The 16,732-nt window shown below is 41.4% G+C and overlaps 2 protein-coding genes across 2 annotated transcripts in view; one reads left to right on the top strand and one right to left on the bottom strand.

Annotated features, from left to right (window-relative positions):
• The window catches only part of Galc (galactosylceramidase), a 50,924-nt gene extending 44,269 nt beyond the window's left edge, over nt 1-6,655 (bottom strand). Inside the window, exon 1 of the mRNA XM_045155175.1 lies at nt 6,612-6,655. Within this exon, the coding sequence (XP_045011110.1) occupies nt 6,612-6,629 (18 nt within the window). The 5' untranslated portion in view covers nt 6,630-6,655. The remainder of the gene's footprint in view (nt 1-6,611) is intronic.
• A 376-nt stretch (nt 6,656-7,031) lies between these two features.
• Nucleotides 7,032-12,571, top strand: Gpr65 (G protein-coupled receptor 65). Its single transcript, XM_004649358.2, has 2 exons — nt 7,032-7,095; nt 10,915-12,571. The coding sequence occupies exon 2, from the start codon at nt 11,392-11,394 to the stop codon at nt 12,400-12,402; it is 1,011 nt and encodes a 336-aa protein (XP_004649415.1). The 5' UTR covers nt 7,032-7,095; nt 10,915-11,391; the 3' UTR covers nt 12,403-12,571.
• The last annotated feature ends 4,161 nt before the right edge of the window (nt 12,572-16,732 follow it).

The following is a 16,732-nucleotide window of genomic DNA, read 5'->3' as shown; positions in this document are numbered from 1 at the left end:
AATCTTTAACAGTAAAGGTAGCCAGCCTCTCCAGCCCCAGGAAATACCTTTGCTTCTTATTAGTTCATACATCAAAGTTAGTACTTAACAGAGAAAACATATTGTCTCCATTTTCTAAATCTACGATTGGGAAATAATTTAACAAGAAAGTTTTTAATAAAAAGAAGAAAGCTATACCAGCTGAAAAAGCCCATCAAGATGTAAGATAAAGGCAAGTTATCAGAAAAGAAAGCATGTGCTCAGTTTCTCTTGTTTCTATAGATTCAGGATCAATGAAATACAGAAGATATTAGAAGAGGTTGGCCCGAGGTCTCACACTCCAAATGGTTTAAAAAGTAAACAGTTTTAAATTTTTAGTATTTCTAAGTATCACAACTTTGATGTTTAAAGAAGGATGAGTAATCTAACCTTTGAAGGAAAATGTGTTGAAGTTTTATAGCTGTCTGTCATCTCACTTGAGGAAATGATTTGACTTTTAGAAATCAGATGTAGGCCTTCAGAAATTCAAGGACAGAGGCCAACTCTTTTTCATCTCAGCACTTCCTAAGCATAGTGCCCATATATTGTATGTATTTCCTGAACTTGAAAAAAAACAGGTCACATGAGATAAAAGGGGTACCTAATTGCTTAGTGGTTAAGGTACTTGCCTACAAAGGCAAAGAACCCAGATTTGATTCCCTAGGACCCATATAAGCCAGATGCACAAGGGGGCACATGCATCTGGAGTTCATTTGCAGTGGCTGGAGGCCCTGGCACACCCATTTTCTCTTGCTCTCACTCTCTCTCTCTGTCTCAAATAAATAAAGAAAACTAAATTTAAAAAAAGAAAAAGAATGGTGGTAATATACTTTCAAGGCATTCTCTGAAGCAGGAGAGGTGGTAAAGTTATTTCTCTTCATAGATAATCTTGTACCATCTGTTGATCTCCTAGCTGTGGATATAACTGATTGGTTGCAAGTGAATAGTATCAGTCAGTTATGGGACTTCTCTTCAAAATGTGTGATAGGCTCTGTTAAATCAGTGTTGTCTGACAACAACAAAAGTTGGTCAAAACAACAAATCAGGATGTGAGGGTGGTCATCCCATTGGTCTCCAGGGTTGGTTCAGCTGATCTGGCTGGCTAGGCAGGGGTCCCTTTTCTCCCTCACTGCTCCATGTACACCTTTCTCAAAACTGCACACTGGGTAGGAGAGGACCTTCCCCAAAAGAGGAGGATGGGTCTTAGGTCAAGGGTGTAAGAGTAGTGCACTTCTCTGCTAGAACCTCCAAACAAGCTCTCAAGAACAAATCCACCTTGTGGAGTAAATTATATGTTGCTTAATGGGCATTTTTCTTAAAAATAAATACAGGGGCTGGATAGATGGCTTAGCAGCTAAGCACTTGCCTGTGAGGCCTAAGGACCCCAGTTCAAGGCTCAATTCCCCAGGACCCACGTTAGCCAGGTGCACAAGGGGGCTCATACGTCTAGAGTTTGTTTGCAGTGGCTGGAGGCTATGGTGCGTCCATTCTCTCCTCTCCTCTTCTCTCCTCTCCTCTCCTCTCCTCTCCTCTCCTCTCCTCTCCTCTCTCTCTCTCTCTCTCTCTTTCTCTCTCTCTCTTCCTCTTTCTCTCTCTGTCTGTTGCTCTCAAAGAAATAAAAAATAAAAATAAATAAATAAATACAAATACGAAATTTAGAGGTAATATTTGTCCTGAATCTTCAGACAGCCTCTCTCCTACAATCTACTAGCTATTGATTAGGACCAGAGTATTTAACCTCTTTATTTTTCTGCTCTATAAAATAGTAATGCTAGTGAAAAATAGGAGCAAAGTAGCTTTGTATAGGCAGTCATTCAGTGACGGAGGCCAAAAGAGAGAATACCTTGCCTGCTTGGACAGGACTAGAACTTGCATCCAATTCAGTCTCACCCAAAATGGCTGCAAGCAATACTCCACAACAATAGCTGTCTTCTTCTTCAAGCTTAACACACCTGGGTGGGCTGGCCCCTCTTGAGTAAGCCTCTCATGTCCACCAAACAATCAAGTCCCTCCATGACATAATCTGAGTCTGATGATGAGGCTCATTCTAATTGGATGTTTAATCCATAAATGAGCCTATCACATGTGTGTAAATAACTCTTCTGGTCCTTGCTTTAGTAAGTTCTCCCCCCTCTCAGTCAGGCTGGGAAAGGGGAGGATTTCTTCTAGCCTGGGCATTTTCCTGCTTGCTTTCTGCATTATGTTTTTGGATACTTAACTGTTTTGTATGTGATCTCTCTTTAAGCCTTTAGTCCTTTACTCTCTCTTAGTATTCTTTGGGGATCTCATGGTAGGCACTCCTGCTTTTTCTTCCTCATGTGTGTGCCTTCTACAGAGGCTCTACCCTGGAGAGTTCTCTCTGTGAAGGAGGTGCGAGGGGATCTTTGGGCTTGGGTTCTCCTCTTTGCTTTCCACATGTGTAAATCCCTTCTCCAAAGGCTTCTTCCCCAGACATGAAAAGGAGATGTGCTCCCTTGCCCTTCCCCCTTTCCCCATAAAATGCTGTGCATGCTGACACATGCCTGTAATTCCAGAGCTGGGAATGCAAAGACAAGGCATCCCTGGGACCACTGGCTCTCTAGCCAAATGAGTGAACTCCAAGTTCAAAAAAATATCCTGTTTCAAAAAATAAGGTGAAGATCAACTGAGGAAGACCCCTAATGTGAACATTAGACCCCCACACAAACACTCATGTGCACACAAGTATGCACACATATGCACATGTATGTGCATGTGTATGCACACCACCCTCATATACACATCCAAAAAAATGATAATGGCAATGTACTGGTATGAAGTTCAGTCACATTAATATTCATACAGTACCTAGTAGAGAAGCCAACGCACCACAAATTAGTAATATAAAAACTTAACAGTATAACTTTTGAGTTTACTTCCCACGTCTAAAACAATGTAAAAAAATATATCTTTATTTGACTTTGGACTTTTTATTTGGGAGGCAGATACATTTTTGTTTGGTTTTCTTGCTTTAATGTCAATTTGTTTGTTCTAAAATCACCCAAGCCCATGTTCAGTGTGGCTGAATCCCCATGAGGAGAGTTTTGGTGGGAGGCAGAATTCTGGCCCCTTCAGGAATAAAGGAACCAGATGCTCCCTCTTGCTGCCCTCACCAACAGGCTCTGACAGTGACCAAGAAAGTGACAAGATGTATGTGGAGCTGGGAAACCGCACTGGAACCCTGAGAGTTCCTAGAAAGCAGCTCTGCAGAGGATCCATCCAAGGTGTCCTGAGGGGCCCAGCACAATGGAGTCCACAGTGCCATCCTAACCTGCACACTCAGGGAGAGTGGCCTGGTTCTCATTTTGTCCTGTGACTAAAACTGCTAATGAGCCTCATTCTAGAAGCTTTACATCAAGCTGGGGACCTATCCTGAGTGCTTTCCAAGTCATTCATCTTTGTTCCAGGTAGCCACAGACCATTTCTATTGTCTGCAACAAAGAGCTTTGACTAACACACCCACCCAATTACAACCCATGACTATTGTGATCATTACAAAGAGTTCCCAGCTGCTGTCTGCACTTCTCCCATGTTACAAATTGCCCGTAGTATTTTTGTCAGTCACTGATCATTATGTGTAGGTTTGCTCTAATAATGGAACTCTGAGTAGTCTTACTGCCCTCCGATGTTTAGTCTCTTTTGGATTGTCAACACCATTTTTTTTTTATGTATGTTTCTGCCAAGAAAGGAAGTTTAGTCTACCTAGATGAAACTTAAGAAGAAAATGACTTTATATTGTTTTTCATTGCTTGGATCAAATGTCTGACAAAAAAAATGTTTTTAAAAGGGTTTACTTTGGCGTATAGTTTTAGGAGACCTAGTCCATCATGGTGGGGAAGGTGCGGTGGCAGGGTTCTGAAGAAACTGGTCACATTGAATCTTTCAGCAGGAAACAGAGAGTGGACAAGATGTTTGACAAGGCTACAAAACATCAGGGCTCACACCCAGTGCTCTACTTCCTCCAAGGAGGTTTCATTTCCCAAAGGTTCTACAACCTTCCAAACAACATTAACAAGCCGGGCGTGGTGGTGCATGCCTTTAATCCCAGCATTCAGGGGGCAAAGGTAGAAGGATTGCCATAGTTCGAGGTCACCCTGAGACTACATAGTGAATTACAGGTCAGCCTGGGCTGGAGTGAGACCCTACCTCGAAAAACTAAAAAAAATAAAAATAAAAAAATAGTAAAAGCATCACCAGCTTTGTTCATACACATCATCCCATGGAGGGCATCTCACATTCAAAACACAACACAAAGTTCAGGAGACTTTAAAAAGGAATTATTAATTGATTGAATTATTTATATGTGTGTGAGACACATACTGTACTGCATGTGTGGAAGTCAGAGGTGACTATGGTATATCTGTGCTCCATCTGTATTGAGACAGGGTTTCTTGCTACTGCAAATAAACTGCCAGACTAGAGATGAAAGCCAGACTACTGGGCTGGGTGAGGTTTGGGCCTCCGTCCCCCACTGCCATAGACTCAGGGGATCCCAGGTATATGTGTTATTTTAAATTTCGTTTTACATAGGGAATTGAACCCAGGCTGACCAGCTTTGAAGCAATCACCTTTAACCACTAAGCCATCTTCCCAACCCTTCAAGAAATATTTCCAAGCATCTAGTCCAACAAATATATGTAGCAATGTTTAGCCACATATATCCAAGCTATTAGCATCACACATGGAATTGACATAAACATTGATCTTGTATTCTTTTTCATACTTAATTTTCAAAGATCTAGGGCATACTTTGTCCCTATAGCATATACTAATTTAGCAAGCTGGCCTTATCTCCTTAGGAGTTCTCTCAGGTACATCATCAGGGCCTTCAGCCTCTCCATCACCCTCAATTGCCTCCATAGTTTGGAACTCTAATTTCACAGACTTTCTTACTTTGTGCTAAGAGTCCCTTCTCTTGTGACAATAAACATAAAATGACTAGTTGAATATGCAAAAAGAAATAAAGCGGAGACACTATAGCAGTATTTCAAAGTTTCGCCATGCCATCTTTACTTGCTGCTTTTGTTGGTGACATTGCATCAGACAGAAAGCTAAGATGACTTAGTTTCATGACGGACCATAAGCAGAACAAATAAAGACCTGCATTCTCCGTCCTGTGAAGAAGTCATAACAAGGCTGACCCTCATTCCATTACCCTGCTACCTATGTGTTAGCCCGAGAACCCTCTGACCAACGTTGGATGTCCAGTCTGTGAACTCAGGAAGCTAGAAAACTGACTGGCTAAGAATTGTGACCCCATGAAACCATTGAGTGATCTAAGTGTCTCAGTGCGCTGAAATCTTCAAGTTTTCATTGAAAATTGCTGTATTTCTGTACTACGTGACAAAAATTTGATAAAGCTGGCAAACTTCATTGCATAGAGTAAACAAGGTTTTTTCATAAACTAGCCATAATTCCTTATTTAAGCAGAAGAGATGAAAGTTCACATTTCTCACGTCTTCTAAGTACATCCTTTTTTTCTGCCTTTTGAAGAGTAAAGTACACAGATACTTGATATGAATGTGAAAATGAAAATGCCCTTTTCCTAAAAGCAGAAGTATGTCCCACTTGGGGAAAATTAGACATTTTGAGAATCACGAGATACTCATCAATAGAAAACACAGATAAGCAGATGTGCAAAACCAAGCAAAATTAAATTATGGATTGTTGTTACAAGTAAACTTAATTCATTGCTTCCATCTTCTGTAAAGGCTTGAGACATTTATTACTAATTTTTTCACACTGAACTTCACTTTTTCATCATTTCAGTGGCAATATATCCTCGCTCTTAAAGTTAATATATAATAACTTACTCTGAACATGTTATGTGTCTTATAAATGTATTAGCTGTATAATTTTCATCAAAAGACAAAGAAAGCTGTAAAACATTCACATTCATGATATGCCTGGGTTAACTCCAAGATTGAAATCTCTTTTTCCATCTCTGGGTAAAAAAGAACCCCATTTCCAACAACCTTTAATGTCATTTGACAAACAAAGACTTAGCTGTTCTGATGAACAGCCTAAAAATTGATTCTATCTTCACAAGGTAATATTCTTATTTTCAGGTCTATGAAAGTATATTAAGACACAGTATGCCTAACTTTCATATATCTGAAAAGTAAGAAGTTCTAGGAACTAATTTCCCTTCATATTAAATCACTTATAGATTTGGCAATGGCTTTGAGCTTGTTAAAGTACTACATACAGTTTTAAAATAATAATCTATATCATTCTTAAATAAATCTTATTTACTTGTCCAAGCCAGTTACATTATTTGCTTTTAGCAATCTCTACTTTCTAGCCTCAGAGGAAAATTAAAAGAAAAAATGGATTTATAATCTAATACTACATATAGACTCCCATTAGCCTCACAAAAGTAAAAAAACAGACTACACAAAGTTGGCTACTTGGCTTCCTAGGTACCTACCCCATTTTTGCCATTAAACCCCACAATATCCACCATTTATCACCCGACCATTCTCCCTCTTTTGTCTCACTACCATGAATTTGATCAGTCTGGATGGGTCTACAAAATCCTCTACCAGCTCATACATCCAAATGGCTTATCTTACCTTATTTGAACATCGCATGGAGTTGCCATTGCATCTGCATCCGTTATTACTGAACAGTTCTCCTCGACCTGGAGACATACTCCTTTTGGGTTCCCCAGTGTTTCTCAGCACACAGTACCTGAAGCATATAATTGGTAGATACATTAGCATGTTGCACAAATGAATGAGTGAAATACATGGCACACATTCTGTTAAGTAAAACATGCACCTCAGTTCATGTTTGTAATTAGGACGTAAAGAAAAATGGGTTATAAAATTTAAATGACAACAAATGACAAAAACATCCTCTAAACTACTTAAGAGATTTTTTTTGTTTGAACTTGGGTAATGTAAGCCTTCCCATTAAGATGCTGCTTCCCCATTGGTTTATGACAAAATATGAGTGCAATTTCCTGTCCCCACAATAGTGCTGGTTTCTCTTCTTGATGCAAGCAGATTTATCAGCCTCCTCAGTCGAGAAAAAACATCATTCCAAGAGACAGGGGTAAGTTTAAAAACTAGAATGAGACTTTAAAGGATATAACATACTTTGGCATGATTATCAGTAGTGCTGGTAAGGTTTCATCTGGTTTGGGCTGTGTAAAATGTAGCAAATGTAAGAGAGAAATGAGGAAGATGCCTGGCTTCCTCTACTTTAAACAGCGGTAAAGTGATGTCAAAATATAAATTTAGAACGAGTTAGGTAAAAGTATGGGGTACAAAAGGAGAATATCTGTGCTCTGTTTTATTTCAGGAAATGGTGTATTGGCAAACTGCACGGGTCAGGAAAAAGCCCTACCACTTCCTGGCTGAAAAGCTTTCTGGCATTGTTTCCTCATCCATTCAATGGTCCAGTAATACTTTTTGTACTTATCAGAAATCATGTGAAGCTAAGAAGTTAAGTTTGCAGTGTCAGTAAGCATCAATTATAACTTTTGTTAATAAATTACTACAGGGTCTGAAACAGAAGTCTTAAAAAACAGGTAGTAAATTTCTAAGTGAAAGCAAACATTTCTTATGGTACTATAGGAAAAGTTTCCTTTTGGTTACTGCTATCAATTGAATTATTTTTAGTGCTGACTAGGATATGCATTATTTTATTACAGATTGTCTTTTTGAACACTTGACAAAATAAAAATTTCAAATATCCATATTTCTCATTGCTGTTGTTAAAAACCATTTTCTCAAAATCTGATTAGGAGTCAAAATGATATTTGGAAAGATGTGTGAATAACCATGTGTCCCCTTACAATTTTAGATGCACTTTCATTGAATTAACATGACTTGGCATAGCACAGGAAGTATTACTGTTCACATCATACTGAGGACCTGGGCTCCTCTGTGATCTTCTGGCCAGATGCAGGGGCAACACAATGAGCACTGGTATATTGTGGATGTTCATAAATAATGAAGGCTTGCCAGGTGCTAGATCTCAGCCATCATCTCATTTAACCCTCCCAACAACACTGTGGTATGGGCACTAACTTACACTTGAGGAGACTAGAACTTAAAGATAAGAAGAACCACGGGTACTCCAAGGGCCTTTGAGGGCCTTGCAAACAGCTTCTAGCTTTGGCCGCCTCTGTTGCCCAACAGAGTAGAGAGAGACCTGGTATCTGCTTCATCAAAACTCTCTGTCTTGTGGCCGCTTTACCCAGGCAGGAAATGCCTTAACAGCTAGAAAATTTCATTCCGTCAATAACTTCAAAACCTTACTCAAATCATTTCCTCCATCTTACATATATTTTTACTTTTTCTTTTAGAGAAAAATGCATATTTATTTAGTAACACTGACAAGGAGCCACTGGCCATGCTCCTATTTTGGTTCTGGCCTTAAAGGGAGAGACTTACGGGTTAGTTGTTTTCTCTGAGCTGCATAAGCCTGCTGCAGGTCATGATGTGGACCACTCTGAGCTCCATCTTAAACATCTTACTAAATCCTTCCTGCATCTCAGCTGTTGTCTAGTGTCATTTTCATCCTTCAGTTCTAGCCTTGAGAAATACCGTTCAGATAAATTTTCTCTGTGCGAAAATGTTTCATTTTTGTTCTGGTCTTTGCAATCTAGTTCTATCAAGAATATACTTATTTCATTGCATTGATAATATATTGTCTCAGCAATGTGGATATAGCAATTTTTTGTCTTCTGGTTCCAATTATTGCTATTGATACACCCTTTGTAGGCCTAAAATTATCCCTTGTAGATAATCCGTCTTTTTGCTCTAGCTCTTTCCATTTCCTTAGTCTTTGGTATATGCAGTTTGATTACAGTGTGTCTAGAAATCACCCATTCTATTTGCAAACATAGCTGTTCTCTGGTCTCCCTTTACTCGATGATGGAATTCAACTTACACATATGTGGACCTTCATACTTTCTTCTCCACGTCTCTGGTATTTTCTTATAACTGATAACGTTGATTTCTTTGAATTTATTTTGCAATAATACTAATTCACTCTTCAGCTTCATCTAGCTTGTTGGTTGGTTTTTGAAAAAGAAAACTACTATTATATTTTTAATTCTATAAAGTCTATTCTATTTTTTCTAACTTTTTTATGAGAGAGAAAACTGGCATGCCAGGACCTCCAGCCAGTGCGATCAAACTCCGGACGTGTGCCCCACCATGCGCATGTCTGCGACCTTGCACGCTTGTGTCACCTTTTGCGTCTGGCTTATGTGAGACCTACAGAGTCGAACACCGGTCCTCAGGCTTCGCAGGCGAATGCCTTAACCACTAAGCTATCTCTCCAGCCCTTTTCTGTTTTTGTAGACGGTCATCTTTATAGTCTCTCCTCTTCACCCTCCTTCTCTCTCTCCCTCTCTCCCTCCAGTTAAGCATGTATGTTGCCTGGACTAAACTAACACTGCAGGCTCACACCCTTTCCAAGCTAGGACCTGCTGGATGCAGTGAATACACAGGGATGGATTTTATTTTAATTTATTTTGTTTTATTACAGCTCCTCACAGAATCCAAGCTGGAATAAGGAACTTGCTAGCTTTCCTCTGCTGTCTTCAAATCTCTGTGGAGTGTGTGTGTGTGTGTGTGTGTGTGTGTGTGTGTGTGTTCTTTTATTTGTTTGCCTTTTTCCTGAAGACAGAGACTCCAGGATCCCAGTGGGGTTGGGGGATGGTGGAGGGTCCCCTCTGTCAGCATGGGTGCAAGATTTGTGCTTCATTTCTGATTCAGAGGTTCTAGTGGTTTTACCCATGCATGCATTTGGAGTACCTGCAGCCTTCTTTCTCTCTTCTTTTTTTTCCATCACAAATATTTTCCTCTTTGAAGGGTTTCCTATTGCTTTAAAAGGCTGCTGATTGTGTTTTGTCTCACACCTGTAGCTGTGATAGCACTGCAAGGCCTTGGGGGAGTTAGTTCTCCCTTTAGAAGGGGCGGTATCCTGGGTTAGTCACATTCTAGCAGCAGAGTCCTTGTGCCTTGCGAAGGCAGAACCTTCTGTGCTTAGGACTCATCTATCCTAGAGTGGGAGCAGTCTGGGTGACCTCCAAGCTGTCCCTGCAAAGATTTCTGTAAAAGTTCCATTAGGGGACTCACCCAAACCACCAAAGTGCCCCACCAACCCTAAGTGAAAGATGGACTCTATGCTTAAGTGATTCTATGCTATCATAGCTTTGAAAAGGAACAAATCGAATAGACAGCTATGTCTAAAAACAGAAATTGGTAATCACAAGATGTTACCGCTATCAATAAAAAAAAAAAAAAGAGGGAATGTGGAATATAGGACAGTGGTTAAAAGTGTGCTTTCAAAGCCTACTGGATCAGGTTCTATGCCACCAAAAGTGGCACATCTAATGTTCCTTTACATCAGCAAGAGGCGCTGGCATATCTTCCCCATACTCACACATAATAAATAAATAAATAGTATTTTTGAAAAAGAAAAAGAGCATGAGGGATTGTATATGAAATTTAGTAAAGAAATTGTGTATCCATGTAGATTATCAATCCTCCAGAGCATTTACTGAATCCTCAGCACCAATGAAATAACAAAACTTATCTACTGATCACAACCAAATAATTACACTTTTTATTTTCAGTTGTTAAGATGGGTTTTGTAGTTATAAATTCTGGCTATGATTTTTAGGTCATGAGAAACCTAATACCTTCCAATCTAGCATTCTTTTTGTGTAATTCTTATTTGAAGTGGACAAAATATCTAGTTTGGTTTTATTTTCTAAGTTTGATTAAATAATTTTTCCATTTAAATAACATTATAACTTACAGTATTTCCAGTACCTTCAATAAATGAAAGTCATGATTGTCATGGAATTCTATATCTTAAAATATCTGACCTATAGTTCATCTTTCATTACAGAACTAGGGCATTTAAAGAAGAATGTCAATCGCTGTGAAAATAAAGTGTTATATATTCACGTCTGCATCGACCTCTATCTCCTGTTGAGATGCATGAGGAAAATTAAGTGGATTTTAGCTCATGGAGGACAAGGGACGCCCCCGTTGTTCCTGGAGGCTTCTTTGCCAGCGCTCTACTGTAACAAGCACGTCCGCTTCTGTTCCTTTAACTCGGCTGACCTTTTTACTTTAAGCTCCAGGAGTTGGATTCTGACTTCCAACAGTTAATAGCCCTGTGAAAACTGATTCACACTCTAAACGTTCTGATGAGTTGCTTAGGACTTTAGAAACCAAGGGAGGGGGGATTGGGAAATAAAAGAATCAAAGAGAACTTAATGTTGAAAACCTACAAGAGGGGGAGTTGGGCCAGACCTTTCCTTTCCCGTTTACCCCCTCCCCTCCCTGGCCCTGCCTCCCCCCCACCCCCAACCAAGACACAATGAACAGCACGTGCCTCCAGGAGCCCCACGACGTGGACCACTACCTGTTCCCGGTGGTCTACATCTTCGTGATCGTCGTCAGCGTCCCCGCCAATATCGGGTCTCTGTGCGTGTCCTTCCTGCAAGCGCGGAAGGAGAACGAGCTGGGCATTTACCTCTTCAGCTTGTCCCTGTCCGACCTGCTCTACACGTCCACGCTGCCCGTGTGGGTCCACTACACCTGGAACGAGGACAACTGGACCTTCTCCCCGGGCCTGTGCAAGGGCAGCGCCTTCCTCATGTACCTGAACTTCTACAGCAGCACCGCCTTCCTCACCTGCATCGCCCTGGACCGCTACCTGGCGGTGGTGCACCCGCTGAGGTTCTCCTTCCTGAGGACCAGGAGGTTCGCCCTGGCCGCCAGCCTGTGCGTGTGGACGCTGGAGTCCCTCTTCAACGCCGTCATCCTGTGGCAAGACGAAACGGCCGTGGAGTACTGCAATGCCACCAGGGCCAACTTCACCTTGTGCTACGACAAGTACCCGCTGGAGACGTGGCAGATCCACCTCAACCTGTTCAGGACGTGCGCAGGGTACGTGGTGCCCCTGGGCACCATCATGGTCTGCAACCAGAAAGTCTACCAGGCTGTGAGGCAGAACCAGGCCACGGAGAGCGGCGAGAAGGCCAGGATCGTCCGGCTGCTGGTCAGCGTCACGCTGACCTTCGTGCTGTGCTTCACGCCCTTCCACGTCATGGTGCTGGTCCGCTGCGCGCTGGAGCGCCGAGCCGCCGCGCACCGCCCCGGGGCCGCCGCGCACACGTACACCGTGTACCGAGTCGCCGTGGCCCTGACCAGCCTCAACTGTGTGGCCGACCCCATTCTGTACTGCTTCGTCACCGAGACCGGGAGGTCTGACCTGTGGACCGTGGTAAGACTGTGCGCGGGGAGACACACCACGTCCCGCGGGCACAAGAAGCACGCGGCGTCCGTGTCTACGAGAGATACCGTGGAACTGGAGATGCTGGAATAGGACGGTTTGGACGGAGGGAGGTGAAGGTATACGGTATTGTAAAATCGGAACGACGGGTTGAACAGGAAGCATTGCATGTGCGGGCACACTTTAATCTTGCACAGTGGGGGTGTTTGAGAAGTACTTTGTGCAACACTCAATCTCATTAAATAAGATACGCTAAACAATATTTAACATTTTCTTGGTGACTCGGTGTCAATGTTTGTGGCAACTTTCTCTGTATTTGTGCTACAGTCCCCCAAAGGTTAAAAGACAGATAGAGAGAATGGGTGTACCAGGGCCTCTAGCCACTGAAAGCGAATTCCAGACACATGTGCCACCTTGTGCATCTGGTTTACATGAGTCCTGGGGAATCGAACCTGGGTCCTTAGGCTTTGCAGGCAAGCACCATAACCACTAACTCAACCTCTCCCACCCCTAATCAAAGTATTTTAAAAGATTTTTCTCTTACGCTTTTCTTTTCTATTTTTTTTTTATCTATTCATTCTACTTAAGCAAAATTGATCAAATAGTAAATGTCTTAACACCATTTGTATGGTCACATTAAGAAACAGAATCTTGACAACCACAAACACTCCTTCTGATAATCAATTTATAAATGCACACTGATAAGTCAATGTGTTCATAACTATTTTTCATTAACGTCCTCCATGGTGATGGTATACACAATAGAAAGCCACCTTGCTCTGGCACCATACGTATGGTTTCTGTATCTTGTATGTTTCTTTCTGGTCAGAATGCTTTTTAAAAATGATTTTATTTATTTATTTGCAAGCGGAGAGAGAGAAGGAAGAGACAGACAGGGAGAAGGGTGCACCAGAGCCTCCAGCCGCTGCAAACATACTCCAGATGTGTGTGTGCTTTGTGCATATGGCTTTGTGTGGAACTGGGGAATCAAACTGAGGTCGTTAGGCTTGGCACACAAGTGCCTTAACCACTGAGTCATCTCTCCAGCCTAAGGATGCTCTTAGAGAATTAACAGATTCGTCTGCACTCTAAGATACGCATATGCTTAAAGACTAAAGGTATAATATTCAAATGAGGTGCAATTAAATTAGTTTTTAACTGCTTGATTAATCCATGATAAATTGTTGCACTCTTCTGAGATTTAAATACATTTAAAGATAAAAGACCTAGAAATGATTTGGCACACATCTGAAAACTCTGCTAAGACTGTTATTCAAGATCACCTAAGTGGCTGAAAGCGGAGCCAGCCCTTGATCTCAAGAGCCCTGAGCCCCCCAGAGTTGACATCCTCCTTAAGAGTCTTTTAAGAAAATGCTTTCCCATTTATTTCCTTAGGCATGATGAAAATATATTCATGACAAGCTGATCAATAGAGTTAATGGGTTTAGGTTTTTTTAAAAAGGAGAAAAATGAGGTATTAGTTTACTCATTAATTACTCTGGAAATACAACAAATTGTATAGATGCTAATTAAACAGAGATCTGATTAATACTTTTCCTCATTTGGTTATGTAAAATTACATGACAAAATTTTAGCTTGTACTGTTCTCAACACAAGTGTTATAATTAATGATTAACAGTACAGTATCAATGTAGGGTGTTATGGGACCAATCAGCTTTTAAAAGGCCAGTTGCCAAGACCTAGCAGCCTGCATTTTCTCAGAGCGTGGCCAGTGATGTGCTGTAAGATTTAAAATAGAGACGGTGAAACCAGCCAGCAGCATACAGCTAATGCTTCGGGTTTTTTTTAAGCATTATTAGTTAGTTATTAAAATATTCCATTAACTGAAAGTCTTTCTGGAGGAAATAAGACCTTCTCGCTGTTGTTACCTGGGGTTTTGTTGGTAGGAGATGTAGCCTAGAACCCCAGGTCCTTCACCTACCTACTTTCACAACTTTTCACGGCTTCCCCAGGGCTTGGTTTCTACAAACTGCAGAGACTATAGTAATGCCTGCTTTTAGCAAGTAGATGGAAAATGCTGTGCACATTGTGGTGGGTTATCTAAACGTTCACTATTTGTAGTTGCTCCCATCTTCATCAGGATTGTGGGCAGCTAGCTGCTCGAGAGAGATAAAGACCCTAGGAGTGTAACACAACCATGTGAGCTGCTAGAAGCTGATTCCAAGACACTGTTGTGATGGTTACACCACCAGGTTGGTTAAATTCATCCATCAAGATAACTTGAGGTCCTCCATGCTTTCTGGTTCTGTAGGACATTCCCAATAGTGCCTGCTCCCAGGTGATCACAGTCCTGAAGAGACACACATTGAAGGCATCAACACACAGGGAGTTATCAACTTAAATTTTACTTTTTTTGACTTTTTCTTCTTATTCAAAATGATATATTTTTTAAATTTTATTTATTCATTTATTTGAGAGCGACAGCCAGAGAGAGAAAGAGGCAGAGAGAGAGAGAGGAGAGTGGGCACGCCAGGGCCTCCAGCCACTGCAAACTAACTCCAGACACGTGCGCCCCCTTGGGCATCTGGCTAACGTGGGTCCTGGGGAATCGAGCCTTGAACCGGGGTCCTTAGGCTTCACAGGCAAGCACTTAACCGCTAAGCCATTTCTCCAGCCCCAAAATGATATTTTTAACTTAAGAAACTCAATGTATACGTTTTGGATAGAGCAGAGAGTAAATACAGATTTTTTTTTAAAAAAAATTTAATTTATTTATTTGAAACAGGCAGGAAGATAGTGAGGGAAGCAGAGGGGCAGGGAAGGGTGGGAGAGAATGGGCATGTCAGGGCCTCCAGCCACTGGAAATGAACTTCAGATGCATGTACCACCTTGTGCAGCTGGCTTACATGGGTTCTGGGGTATTGAAACTGGGTTCTTTGACTTTGTAGGCAAGTGCCTTAAACACTGAGTCATCTCTGCAGCTCTAAACACAGGCTTTTAAAATCACTATTTCTCTGCCTGGCTTTGAGAATAAAGGGGAACATAAAAGACATAAAAATAAACGCCTTGTTTTGCTCAAATTGTATAACATTATCTCCCCAGGAGCATTCATAGCAAACTTGTTTACTCACGTTGATTTATTCCTTCTCTTTCAAGCTAAGCTAACAGAGGTCTTTCCAGGACATGAAATGTCTATTATTTAAAGTAATTATCAAATAAATATCAACTAATGTCCTCTATAGTCTGTGTTGACTTCATTGACTTACTGTTAGCTAGGTGGGCTTGATCTTAAAACAGAGTTTGCGATACAGAACACAGGACTTTTCTTTATTTCTTGCTCAGAGCTTCCTTCTGCTCTGCACACACACAGCCCTGCTCTTTTCTGGTGTAGCCCATCTCCAGGTTGCTATGGTAACACGCTTGCTACTGACCCAAGAAGGCTTTTGTGATGAGTGATTACGGACTTTGTTGTCTATTTGGCTACTCTGCTACAAAATCAGAAGACTTACTCAGACACAAAACATATATTCAACTTGTCCCGTCTCACTAAGGCAAATTAAAAAGCAAATGCCCGCACTCACTCTTATAGCAAGTGCTTACGCTGGGTTGCGTAGTGCCTAATGCCAGCTGGCACAACACCTTTTGACCTCCTCAACGTCTGAAGTGATGCATCCTGGGCTTTGCCATTATTTTCCTGGGTACTAAGTCAGCAACTGCAGGAAGCATTTTTTCTAAATATTTTTGCTTGTTTATTTATTTGAGAGCAACAGACAGAAAGAGGCAGATACAGAGAAATAGAATGGGCGCACCAGGGCCTCCAGCCACGGCAAACAAACTGCAGATGCATGCGCCCCCTTGTGCATCTTGCTAACGTGGGTCCTGGGGAATTGAGCCTCGAACCTGGGTCTTTAGGCTTCACAGGCAAGCACTTAACCGCTAAGCCATCTCTCCAGCCCAGAAACATTTTTAAGAGTCCCCTTCGCTGACCCTCCTCCCTCCTTTCTCCCTGGAAGTGGCTGCCAAGGCAGCTGTGGTAATAACAAAACTCTATCTTTACTTTTTCTATTGCTCTATTGTTCTAGAAAAATTAGTTCAGATGGAGATGTTTACTTAAATCCATGGGGTAGACACTTCTAGAAGGGAATATTTCGTTTATGGGAAAGCAGGATATGTTTTTAAAACATTCTGTCTTCATAATATAAACACGTGATTTGATTTGAGTACTGTTTTCTCATCCTGTGGCATTTCGGAGACATTGGAGATGGAGCACATTGAGTTTAGTAGCATGGTATGATGTCATGTTAGTTGAATGCATTTGATTTGAAGGAATAAGATGAAAAATGCAAAAGCAGGTCAAAGCTTAGGTGAAGCAGAAATTATATGGGAGTTACGATTCGGTTTTGGTTGGCTTCTATGTTTTGCCTTTCCTTCTCCAAAAATCCAATTCTAGTTACATCATTTA

Source organism: Jaculus jaculus, chromosome 7 (assembly GCF_020740685.1).
Source record: "Jaculus jaculus isolate mJacJac1 chromosome 7, mJacJac1.mat.Y.cur, whole genome shotgun sequence".
Lineage (NCBI taxonomy): Eukaryota > Metazoa > Chordata > Mammalia > Rodentia > Dipodidae > Jaculus > Jaculus jaculus.
This window is presented reverse-complemented; position numbering and strand designations above follow the sequence as displayed.

Bases quoted from the DNA above. Each gene is read 5' to 3' on its own strand.
- Gpr65 (XM_004649358.2), top strand. From the start codon at position 11,392: ATGAACAGCACGTGCCTCCAGGAGCCCCACGACGTGGACCACTACCTG.